Source organism: Apium graveolens, chromosome 1, assembly GCF_009905375.1.
Source record: "Apium graveolens cultivar Ventura chromosome 1, ASM990537v1, whole genome shotgun sequence".
In the NCBI taxonomy this organism is placed as follows: domain Eukaryota; kingdom Viridiplantae; phylum Streptophyta; class Magnoliopsida; order Apiales; family Apiaceae; genus Apium; species Apium graveolens.
Genome location: NC_133647.1, coordinates 199,707,521 through 199,720,022, shown reverse-complemented (window position 1 = coordinate 199,720,022; position 12,502 = coordinate 199,707,521). Strand labels below are relative to the sequence as shown.

General features: G+C 34.0%; 1 protein-coding gene and 1 long non-coding RNA gene across 2 annotated transcripts; both read right to left on the bottom strand.

The window, feature by feature from the left end:
- Positions 1-10,755, bottom strand: LOC141678166 (uncharacterized). Its single transcript, XM_074484420.1, has 16 exons — positions 10,382-10,755; positions 8,699-8,893; positions 7,867-7,941; positions 7,621-7,788; positions 7,206-7,369; positions 5,631-5,849; positions 4,495-4,621; positions 3,878-4,066; positions 3,137-3,223; positions 2,841-2,995; positions 2,374-2,493; positions 1,562-1,787; positions 1,280-1,339; positions 1,032-1,205; positions 840-949; positions 1-682 (listed from the first exon to the last, which is right to left on the bottom strand). The coding sequence occupies exons 1-16, from the start codon at positions 10,568-10,570 to the stop codon at positions 517-519; spliced, it is 2,424 nt and encodes an 807-aa protein (XP_074340521.1). The 5' UTR covers positions 10,571-10,755; the 3' UTR covers positions 1-516.
- Positions 5,874-7,194, bottom strand: LOC141678176 (uncharacterized). Its single transcript, XR_012557628.1, has 3 exons — positions 6,488-7,194; positions 6,311-6,396; positions 5,874-6,179 (listed from the first exon to the last, which is right to left on the bottom strand). It is a non-coding gene; the product is annotated as an uncharacterized LOC141678176 (long non-coding RNA).
- Positions 10,756-12,502: the final 1,747 nt, after the last annotated feature.

Sequence of the window (12,502 nt, the reverse complement as noted above, 5' to 3'; positions counted from 1 at the left end):
TAGCAGTAGAGAGCGATTAATAAGGAAATAATAAGCATTTACAGCTTGGTACCCTGCAACGTTTCAAACCCTGATCGGAAGGACTACCATGGTAAAATGGAACTACTTCCTCCACATTCTACCATTCTTTTTTTTTCTTTTTTTTTAATGTAACCAATACAACACATTTTATCAATACATTTCCCTTTGTTTCTCCTGTATTGCACACATACATATCTGACTAGAGTTTCAATACAAAATTAACTATTCAAAGCAGCATATAACAATTTGCCTCTTATAATACTCAGGGAACTTCCAGAATCTACTTCATTTTCTCTTTGCTAGGCACGGTGTTGCAAATTGCATCGAGGGACACGAAATCCCCTTTTACACTCATTTAGTCAACTAGAAAAGATGGTGCTCTATTTGCTTCTCTTCTGTAAGTGTATACCTGTTAAGGCTAAGCCTAATATTTCATGCAGTTGCCAACTTGCAACGGCACTGAAAACTAATGGAAATTGTGCCTCTTGTGTTACATCAGCGAACAGGAGATGAAAAGAAAATTACTAAGAAATACACGAAAAATCCTGCTAAAAGGATTCCGGCATAAATCAAGTTTTGCGAAGATTGCACAGGCAACTTGTATTGAATACTGCAGCATCTCATTTTCTCCTTCTCGCTGATCAAAACATGATCCACGTATCTGCACAACAAATATTTATCATAATCATGACACAAATTAGCAAGTCGGGAGAACCCTTCTAATAGACACAAAATCCATCGAAACAACCTAGTTTGAGGGAATACAAAAAAAGAAAGCTCGATCTTATTAATGAGGAACACAGTCCACAAGAACTTACTGCTGGGTAAAGATGGAGCTCTGAAGAATTTCAGAGCTGTTTAGGTGTGCATCTTGCAGCTTGTGATCATATAACAGGGAAGAGAGATCTACCAGCTGTTCCTCAAGGCCCTGTTGTCAAACATCAATAAAATCAAGAGAAACTCAAGCCATAGATTATCCATGCAGAAAATCTTTAAATTTACAGACTCACATCCAAGTATTTCTCTAATCGTTCTACTAGTTCATGAGGAAATGGTTCAGGAAGGTTAGTAGTTTTCTTGTAGAACTTTTCCAACCATAGCTCAGTGCTTGACTTGTTCTTTTTTCCCTTCACAGGTTCACCAAGAGGGGTCTTCAGATGCTCAGAAGCAAACGATTGAACAGCCTGTAGAAAGATCGTTATCAATGAGCATATATCTGAGCAAAGATACGGAATATTATTTCGAAAGCTCAACTCACCTCTGAGGTATCCCGTATACGGTGAAGAGCAGAATCTACACGTGCATATATTGTGTTCCTCTGTTTAAAAGAGTAAACATGAGAAGTATACCACGAAAATATGAACAGTGATCTGATTGGTCAATAGATAGTAGATGTGCATCCTCTGTCAAGTTGACTGAGAAAATAACTATACATGCCTCGCCAGTGGTTTGGTAATAAGGATGCCATGTAGCATATATCTTTTAACTCGTTTCTAAAATATGCAGAGGAAAAAAAAAGAGCAATTTGGATTAGGCTTACCAACGCGACATCCTGAAGCATTTGACTTAATTCTGAAGTATTTGAAAATGGCCCAAATGGATGACAACCACTTGCCAAAAGCCAATTTACTACTGGCCTTTCATGCACATGGGAAGCCTTTTCATATGGTGCACTTACTCCACCAACGACAGAAGCCAACCCAGCTATTATATGGCGCTGAGCTTGAGATGGAATAGCTTGCCTTCTCACTACTTCCGAAACATAACTGTCCAGTAATATATCATAGTAAAAATACGTCAAGATTATAGTCAAGTAAATTTACATATATGTATTCTACAAAAATGAGTGCTCACTGCCTAAAAAATAATCTTCCATTAATACAAAAGCCTATAGTTTACCCTTAATGGGAAATATTAATCCCTTTTCCCGATTCCCATCTCCTGGTTATTCCACATGCGCCTCAACAAAATCAGGTATCACTATCATCAGCCTAAGAAAAATAATTATTCTTTTCTATATATATAGTTTTAATGGTTAATCCACATGTGCCTCAACAAAATCAGGTATCACTAGCATAACCCATTCAGAATAAAGCTATGCTGTAACGCACACCAATACAAGATATAACTTCGACTTTTAAAATAGATCCCTCAACATCAGCCTAAAAGTTTTATTATAAGGGTAAGATAGTATCTGATATACTAAAATAATTAATGGTATGTGAGGTACATACCCCATACATTACGCAATACAACAGTCTATAATTATATGTGCACACGCTTGTTCTGGAATACAGAGAAGTAAATACGGAAGGTACACTTTAAGAGGGATCAATTTCTACAACCACGTACCTTAGAGGTATCTTCTCATTTTGATGCTGAAGAACAATAACCACATCATTACTAGTCCATACTAGACTTTCATCTTCCATCATAAGGTGTGGATCTACATCAGCTAACGATAGAACAAAGCTGTGGAAATAATCAATTACGTAATTAGTATAATCCACCCAAGAAAATAGGATGTGATAAAAAATTATTACCAATTTTCTACAAAAGGTAGCATTACCCAAGTCATCTTTTAGTTTATAGCATCAAGAAAGGACTAAATTGCCCCCAAAAAAAACTTTGTTCTTTTTTTATATGATGATCACCGCAAGTCTTGAACATTTCGTTTTACCACTTGCCTCTCTTAAACATGTTATCTAATCATAATTACCCTCACAAATGTATACAGTACAAGGCAAACAAACAACTTATTTTAGGCAATCAAATGGCTAACGAGTCTATAAATTTAGCAAGACAGTTGTTAAACTCACACAGGAATCACTCTTGTTCCATAGGTCCGGTACAGATCCCCTTGTTTTGGTTTCTTTTTCTTCTTATCCTTGCCTCTTTTGGGGTTATAACTAGCCCAAAGGGGTTTATGCTTTAAAACTGAATCGCTTGAACCATCATTCTCATCTGCCCAGTGCTGTGTGGAAACACAATAACTTTTAGTGCTACTGATAAAAGAATAATCACAAAAGAATACATTCTCTACGTAACTTCAGAAAAAATAATTACACATGATAAAGAAGAATTTGATATTTGCTCAATCACATAGAACAACCACCTGGCGGAGGAAAAATTTACTTGAGAGGGACGGATCTGACACTTCAAGTAAACCTGCAGCTAGCACATCAGCAGATCTTTCCATTTCCTGAAATGAACATTAATAAGATGTATATATGTATGTGTGTGTGTATGTAAGTAAGTTGGGCATGCTTTTATGAAAAACAATAAATTTTCATATTCCAAATGGTGATTAAATCTGTACCTTTCCTCCCTAATTCTTGTAACAATAACAAAAACAAAAAAAAACAAGAGGAAGAAGAAAAGAAATTATTTATTGTCCTCTTTAAGGCCATTACAAATTCAAATCCGATATTATAAATTTAGTTCAAAAAAATCTAAAACTAATTTCAATATAGTCTAAAATATGTACAAACTTAACAATTATTTGTAGGGATATTGTTTTTTCATAATGAAAATGATCAATTGACCTATATGAGTCGATATCCATCTTTATTTCGTAACAAAGGAGCACCAAGGTCAGTGAAATGGTCAAACAACCTCATTCTAGGATCACATTTAAAACCCTGCATTACCAACGCAAATGCTAAACCTTCAAAGCCTACTATCTTCCAAGGGAATAACCTTAGAATTCTTCTTACTACATGAGCCTTTTATTTTATGTCATATTCCCTCGAAACATAAAAAAAATTGAAAAGATTATTCTCAAAGAATTATGGTAGATCATACATCGTCAATTCCAAAGTCAGACAATTGTAGGCTGAAACTAAAGGGAAGGCACCTCTTTTAAAATTGCACCATCGAGATAAGTCTTGGTATGAACATGAAAACGGCCATCCTTCTTTGTTTCTTGAAGGGAATGACTTCGCATTGCTTTCGAAACAGCAATGGCTAACTTTTCATGGTGATGCAATAGATGTGAACCACCTACTATTACTACTTCTTGCCCATTGTGTACCATCTTTTTAACCTGAAACGGACAAGATAAATTACAACTTCCATCAAAAAGAAGAAGATAAATTACAAAAAATGCAACAAAATTCAAGGAAATCACAATTCTAAACTTTAAAAGAGGACTTCTTCGATAAGTATCAAATATGAGACCTGAAATAGGTTTAGTGATTGTTTGAGTAATGATTAATTGCACTTGATTTAATACTCACAGTCTCACAAACACAATACCTCTACCGAAAGTACAATCATCACCTTTGGTGAAGTAGTATTTGAATGGTAACAGTGAACTACATGCCACCAGTAGGCTAGTGATTTTCTGAAAGGTGCTGGCATATTTATATGTTTGGTTTCAAATGAAAGTTACAAAAAGAAAAAGAAAAGGACTGTAATTTTCACGAGAAATAAAAAGAAATAATATGAATTCAACCACTATAAGCAACTCACCTCAGCTTCAATAGCTTCAACGTTTATACTGTAGTTATGACCTCTTTCCATTATATTGTATCGATTATGATTTTGGAGGACAATGATTGGTATAAGCAACCGAGTAGTTAGATCAACAGTTTCAAACCTGATTCCATGTGATAGAAACAAAAATAAATCCCATTAAAAATCAAACCAATATCTTAAGCAATTAGCTGCCACAAACAAGAAACAGATAAAATTTACTCGGTTTGGTCATCATGGCCAACTTTACAGGAATAGAAAGAGTTTCACTATTGTCAGCCAGAGTTATAAGAGAAATACATATGCAACCCTAAGAAAAATAAATCTTTTGAAACATCCTTGCTGCCCCCTGGAAACTATGGTGGTAAAACAAATGCACGACACACATTTCACATCTCTTGGCATTTACTGTTGTGCCGACATTAGAATTGCAAACTTGGCCATGATCCACCAACAGTACACAACAGATTCCAGGCACTGCAGATAGAGTATTTGTATATATAACTTAAAACTTTAAGTGCGGAACTATTTTTTTTGTTAAGTAGCACGTAACTCATGTCTTGTATCCAGTACCAATAGCAATTAAAATGATATATAAATTAAAGCATACACCAAAAACCGCGGGAACTTATAAACTAGCAACATTAACACCAAAGGCCTTATTAGAAGACCTCACATGTCATGTTGATATACGGTTAATAGCATTATTATCTTTTGTACGTGTTATACGATATTACCATTGGTTGCCACTAGCCAGTTTCTTTTCTCATAGGTAAATTTTCACCATAATTATAGGTATTGTAAAGCTCAGGAATAAAATTGGGTCTCAGATATACACATCATCATCAAGGTTGATCTTAATGGTTTTTTAAGGGCAATGTGAGCAACATAACGATTTAATGATATCGGTGTATCGCACACATCTGACTCTGAGACACCTAAAAAGATCTCCCGTACTGTTTACCAGAGCCTCTCCCTGTCTCAACCCTTTCAAAGAGCGATAATATGTCAAATATATCTTGAAGTCAAGCCATTGACATGAAAAAACTTGCAGGAAGTAAACTATTAACAAGACAAAACTTATTATCATAGGCCCTATAATATATTTTCAATGAATAGTAACAAATCCATACCTAACATCGGGAGCTATAACATGCTCAATTGTCGTTGCAACCAGAGAAGCAACTCGTCCAAAAAAAATGTCACTGGAGTAAGGCTCGCTAATTGAACCTGGACCTCTTGGATACATCACATTCCGCAAACGAGGGAGCGTTTTAGAACTGACACTGCCTTCTTCAGTTTCAATCTTTCCATAAATACAAGGTCCCGCTGAGAGGTCGATCACCACAAACCTGAAAGCATAACAAGAAAAAGATTTTTAAAAAATATCGGACATCAACTAGTCAAAAAAATTAACAAACGAGCGGACACTCGTATTTTACTTTTTAATTTATGGATCACTAGCATCATCTCTATCAATTGTCTTATCTTGCCCAGGTCTATGAATTTACCAATTCCATTACCTTTTTCTTACCCATGAGGTTCCAACAGTTAGCCCTTTATTTAATTTGGAGTGATTCTCGGGCATCCTAAGAGAGGGTCTTATAGACCCAACCATATTTATCGGAAAGAAAAAGGTGGCAGCAAAAAAGGAAAGAGCGAGATGGTGGTTTTTGTAGTTCCTGTGATTCAAATATCGTTAGGGGAGGGATTAAGTGGGTCAACCTCTTTTGAACTTCGTCCGAAGACAAGTTGAGCTGTCTACAAAATAACAAAAAGAAATCCGCTGGAAGAATGTATTCTCTTATCTAACCTTCGTCCCTATGCATTAGCTCCCCTAGATGGTCCAGACATGCCAAAATCGCACAATCCTGGGCTGGGAGTACTTCATCACAACACCTGTGGAACAAACCCATTTTTGACCTATTACTGGTCAGACTATTTTTGTTCGGGATCGATAAATCATTGTATTCGGGGACCGTCAACAAACCTTAGCCCCAGAAACAGACTATGAGCCGACCTCGAGTTCCCACATTCTAGAGTGCATTGTCCAATTGATGTCGTGGTACTTCTCCCTCTATTCTTCTAAAATATTCAATTTGGACACTAAGATTATGCTCAGGAGTTCCTGGTTATCCACTCTTCAATCCTAAGATGGGTCGCCTATCCTAGTATAGGCTTTCGGGGGGGGGGGTGCTAAAAGAGAATTAGAATGCATTTAGTGGCATTCCCCAACAGCTTATGGTTTTAAAAGAGTTGGTCATCTAAAAAAATGGTGCTCTACTTAGCTTAAACACTTCAATTGGCGTCTGGCGGTACCACCGCACCCTGTTCTAAGGAAATAGTAATGTAAAGTGCCTCGAAAAATTAATAGAGCAATTAGTTCATCATTTTATATTCTTCTTCAAGCTCATTGTGGAAACTTTGAATGGCATAAATGGAAACTTTGAATGGCATAAACCAGATGCAAAGCAAGGAAACATATAATTTTAACTCCAATACATATTTATGAGCGAAACCTATGGTCAAGTAAGTTAAACACGAATTCACATTAGGCACTAGTTATAGGCTGCTTCTTTAATATAAAAAATGAGAGATGACCGAAAATATGCTTAGTAATTCACAACGGTAAAAGTGATGGAAAAAACATGAAGTTCTTAGAAGAATCAATAGTATGCTCAGAATTTCTTTAGCATATACAAATTTACCTGCCAGATCCTAGCCAAATTTGAGATGATCCTCCACCATTGTAACGATAATGGTAAATGTAGTCTCCCTCTTGTTTCTTCAACTCCTCTTCAGTTAATTGGTTAATCTTACCATACATTAAATTGTCAAGATCAATGTCTTTGTTATATGGATCCATCCTCACCTGTACATAGAAGAGGCAGCTATTGGTTACATATTATGATGATGAAACTGTACAGCAATTTGGAAGGGCTGACAGCAGACTGAGGGATAACAAGCTTAGCAACAATTACCGTGAATGAGATATTAGAACTTTGACAGTGACCCTCAATATCTAAACGAAATATAGATCTGTGATTATGATAGTGATTATGATGGTGATCGCATCTACTAGGTAACTTGTAGTTGCATTTATTAATATCTGCCACACAATACCTTGTCAAAATTAACAATAAATATTGCACTTGGCGTAGTTCTGTCCACCTCTTCTGTAGGATCGCCTCCGCTCTCAATGTCGAATAAGTACGAGTACAACTTACTAAATTCAGGTTCCACTTTTGTTGCTTCAACTTCATACAAGGAAACCTCTCTTCCAAAATCAATCTACATAAATACTACTAAATTAGATTTCAACTCACAATACAGTTACTAGCGGAAACTACATTAAGTAGTCACTGTCACCTCTCTTGCTGACCCAGAAGGAACCATGGCCGATCTCAGTGCTTTCTCAAGTGCTATCAGTTCTGGTTGTCCAGCCTGTAGTGATTACTATGTGTAAGTATACAAAATGGACACTAAACTAATACAGATACAGCAATTTAATTTCACATTTTCCTTCCCTAATTGTAAAAGTACTATAACATTATACTCTAAGAAAAACACAGGATGCATCCTATTATCGAATGTTGTACAGCTATACCAACTTATCTTGGCTGAAATGACCAGTAATATAACATGTTTCCATGACCAAGTAGTTGCAAGTACAATCCAGACAAAAGTTAAAACTCCAAAAAATACTACAAATTTAAAAAAAAATCCGAAAAATTCTATCTAGCATCCTAGCTAAATGAGTTTCTTTATCAGATAATGCCATCTATGAAGTATAGGCCAGTTTTGAACTAGAAGTCTAGAACACGACATAAAAAAAATCACTAAAACCCTCCTTTTGACATTTGCAAATCTGACCAAAAATGTGAATAAATTCAAAACAAATATGGCATGGGTTTCTTTCTCTAGAATATAAAAAATCCTATAACGGTATCTAATGAAGTATAGACCAGTGTTGAACTAGAACACAAAATAAAAACAATTCACTAAACCCTCCCTTTAACATTAGCAAATCTGACCTAAAAAGGTACATATATTCAAAAGCATTATGACATTCTTCGTACTGTTATTTCACAAACTATATATATATATATATATATATATATATATAGAGAGAGAGAGAGAGTACATCAAAATCCACCATAAATATCGTGCTATTTACAACAATAATATTGCAGAGGCTTACTGGAAATGCATTATAGACAATGTGATGCTCAATATCAAGGAGCTCGCCTGTCTCTAGGCATGATGGTCTGTGAGTTGGGAAGCCAACTCTCAAAAACTCTTCTAACTTTTGGGAATCTATAGAGTACCGATAGCCTCCATCACCATTAAAGCCGATGAGGACAATATTAACTTCAAGCGGAACTTGAAATGGGACCTGCAAATTATTTTGTAATGTTTATTGGTCGTTCTTCTACAAAATGTTAAATAGGAAGTAAAACTATTGCAATCCATTTAATTCACCATCTCACAACTCAAATATTACTAAACACAATATTGCTAAACATCACACATTGGAGGCGTCCAAAGGTAAGAAATAAATTCATAAATTATATTGGTATCTACAAGTCATTAAATGATAGATGTACATGTACTTACCCCAAAAGAATATGGCCTACATTATATTTAAAAAAATTAAGGTGGACGTGGGCCGAAACTTCCTCGGGAAGCATGCATAGTAAGGAACATGATAATGATATCACACCACATAAACACATAACAGAATGAAGGAAGGCACAACCAAAGCCTCAAAATTAATAAAGTATCCCAACAGACTCGAAGCGCCAGTGTCACAAATAAAAATAACCAGTATAGAAATAATAGTCCCAATTACAGAAATACAAACTAACATCGAACATTCGTCTTTTAGATATAAGGTGTTAAACTACATCATATTGTGGTTCAAATACCTATAGTAATATTTGTATCGACTCGACATATCAAGTTCAAACATTCATTACTTTTCAACTAAACATAAAATAACTCAATCAACATGATGCCAAACTACAAATGACAGCTCGAGCTAATAATAATCGTAATTGTACGACAACACTATGTTCATCAAAACACCGGTGCTGTGAGAAGTAATCAAATTGCAGCTCAACCTAAAGCAATATCTACATTGACTCCACATCAAACCTAGATAAACCATCTACCTAATCAAACCACAAACAGAAAAGAACTCCATTCAGATAATGTTAAACATATACATTACACAAGAATTCCAGCTAACATTAACCACAAATTCACTTTTTATAGACACACACACACACACACACACACACATAAGGACCTATTCGTCTATGCCAAATGACAAATGACAATTCGAGCTAACATTACACGTAAATTTACTCAAACCCACATTTTATCGACAAACTTACACACAGACACATAAAAGAAACCTTATCGTCTGCAGCAAATGACAATTCAAGCTAAAATTACGCGTAAATTTACTCAAACACACAGTTTATCGACACACACAAACACATCTAAAAAACCTTATCATATTCGCCAAATGACGATTCAAGCTAAAATTACAAGCAAATTTACTCAAACACACATTTTATGCACAATCACATACAAGAGACGAAAAATGACAATTCAAGTTAAAATATGGCGTTAATTTACTCAAACAGGCATTTTATCGACACAAGCAAACACATATAATAAACCTTATCGTAATGACAATTCGAGCTAAAATTCCACGTAAATTAACTCAAAACACGCATTTTATCGACACAAGCAAACACATAAAATAAACCTGATCCTATACAACAAATGACAAATTGAGCTAAAATTCCGCGTAAATTTACTCAAAACACACATTTAATCGAAACACGAAAACACAAACACAATCAACAAAGACCTCAGCTCTGGAATGAAGCATTCGACGCAAGTCGGATCGGACACTATCTTTAACATCATGAAAAGCGCCGTGATGCCATTGCGGATGACCTGGATCTCGCCGATACGCTTGCGATGCTGATTCCGATTCAAACACTAAAATTACACACACTAGCACAAATTTTATCAGTAATTTCTCGATTAATCTCATCGCCACCGCTTATATAAATAATATTATATAATCTCGTTTGCTTTAATTTAGTTTGTGTGTATAAATATATGTTGTATCTATCGATTCATGGAGATTTGTTGGATTGTTGATGAACTTGACTGATGAGTCAAATACCTAAAATGTTGTACTGCTGTGTAATTTTTATGTTTTGCGGGTTCAGAAAGCTAAGGACTTGTTTGGCTCGACTTAGTTAAGAGTATTTTTTTTCAGAAAGATAAATTTGCTCGTTTAATTAAAGTTCGAAGATAAATAATTTGATTATTTGAATCGTACTTGTCACGCTCGGACGCTCGACTGAATCCGGTAAATTTTTTAGGACAAGCAAAGTTTTTTTCTAAAAAATTCTAGAAAAAAATTCTCAAGATAAGGATTTGGATGATCGAAAATAAATTTTTGATTATTTAAGTTGTTATCGACGAATGTCAAATTATTTATCACACTGGGCTGAGTTCAAAAATTTTATGAACTTAAAAAATTTGGTCTAACTCGACCTACCGAGTTTTAGTTTAATGAGTTTTGGAGTCAAGTTCGAGTTATTTAATTTTTAAACTTCTTTTTTGAATATTTAATCATATTCCCTCTGTTCCATTTTTTTTATATCTCTCAGTTTATTATATTTAAATAAGTTTCGAGAAATTCTCATTTGTAAAATTATACGTCATATTCGTAAAAAAAGTTTAAGAGTAGTAAATTATTATAATATTAAATTAGTTACATCTACTAATTTACTAAATAATATTCAAATGTAAAAATTAGCACATAAATCTTGAACAAGGAATCACTTACATGAAATAATATTTATTCATTTTAATCATTAAAGCAAAATTAAAGATGGATTACTAATAATTCACAATAATTATTTTTGTAAGAAACGTTCAAGTAGTATAGTCAAGTAGTATAGGTTGAAGGCACACAACTATATTAATTACGTTTTATTATTTTTTATGCAAGTGGTCTATAAAATATTTAGGTGGTTCGGTTATAGTACGATTATATCGATCGGTAAAAAAGAAAGACCAAATCTAATCACTAATTTTCAAATTTTAAAGATATAACTTTTATAAACCATAAATTTCGCTTGGGTTCAAAATGGTCGGTTTTCAAAAAAATTGCTAATCCCTAATTTTAACCACATTTTTTATTTTTATTATTAATTTATATTTTTTTAGCCAAATGTCTAGTATAAAAAAAGGGGTGGGAAGCTCTATTAAAATAATCGGCCGATTTTTGAAATATGATCAATAAATAAGTAACAAGTATTTGATCAATTCGATAAATTACCGATAAATCATCTCATTTTTCAAAAATTACCAAGTAAATCATATCTCCGCTTTTGATTTCTGTAATCTTAAAGAAGTCATTTATAAGCAATATTTTATTTGACCAATACTTAAAGTCTTTTGTCTACGGGTTTATAAGTTATCTCTTCTATATATAATACTAGGTAGAAAAACCGCGCTTCGCGCGGTTCAAGAAAATATTTTAAATAATTTAGATATCACTCATAAAATTCGGTTTGATCTACCTTAACGATAAATTTTAATTCAAATAGTTGTGAACAATGGTTTTTCTAAATCTATATTCGTTACAATTATAAGGATCACTGATAAATATTTTGGAATAAAAAATCTGGATTAAAAAATCATGTGTGCTATTTCTTAAAATATATTTATACAAATTTTATGACCTCATACAAAAAAATTGTAATCCATTTATTTAAAAGCTTCTTCTTTTCTCAAACAGTTTATCTGGCTTCTGTAAATTAAATACACTTTCTTGTCGTAGAATAACTCCTTTATTTACATTGGAGTATACAAATGTTTTTTTAAATCAATTGGTATGAAATAAAGTATATACACCAAATCTTGGGTCATTGTTGCAATATGTAGATAAACGTATGCGTTAACCTAC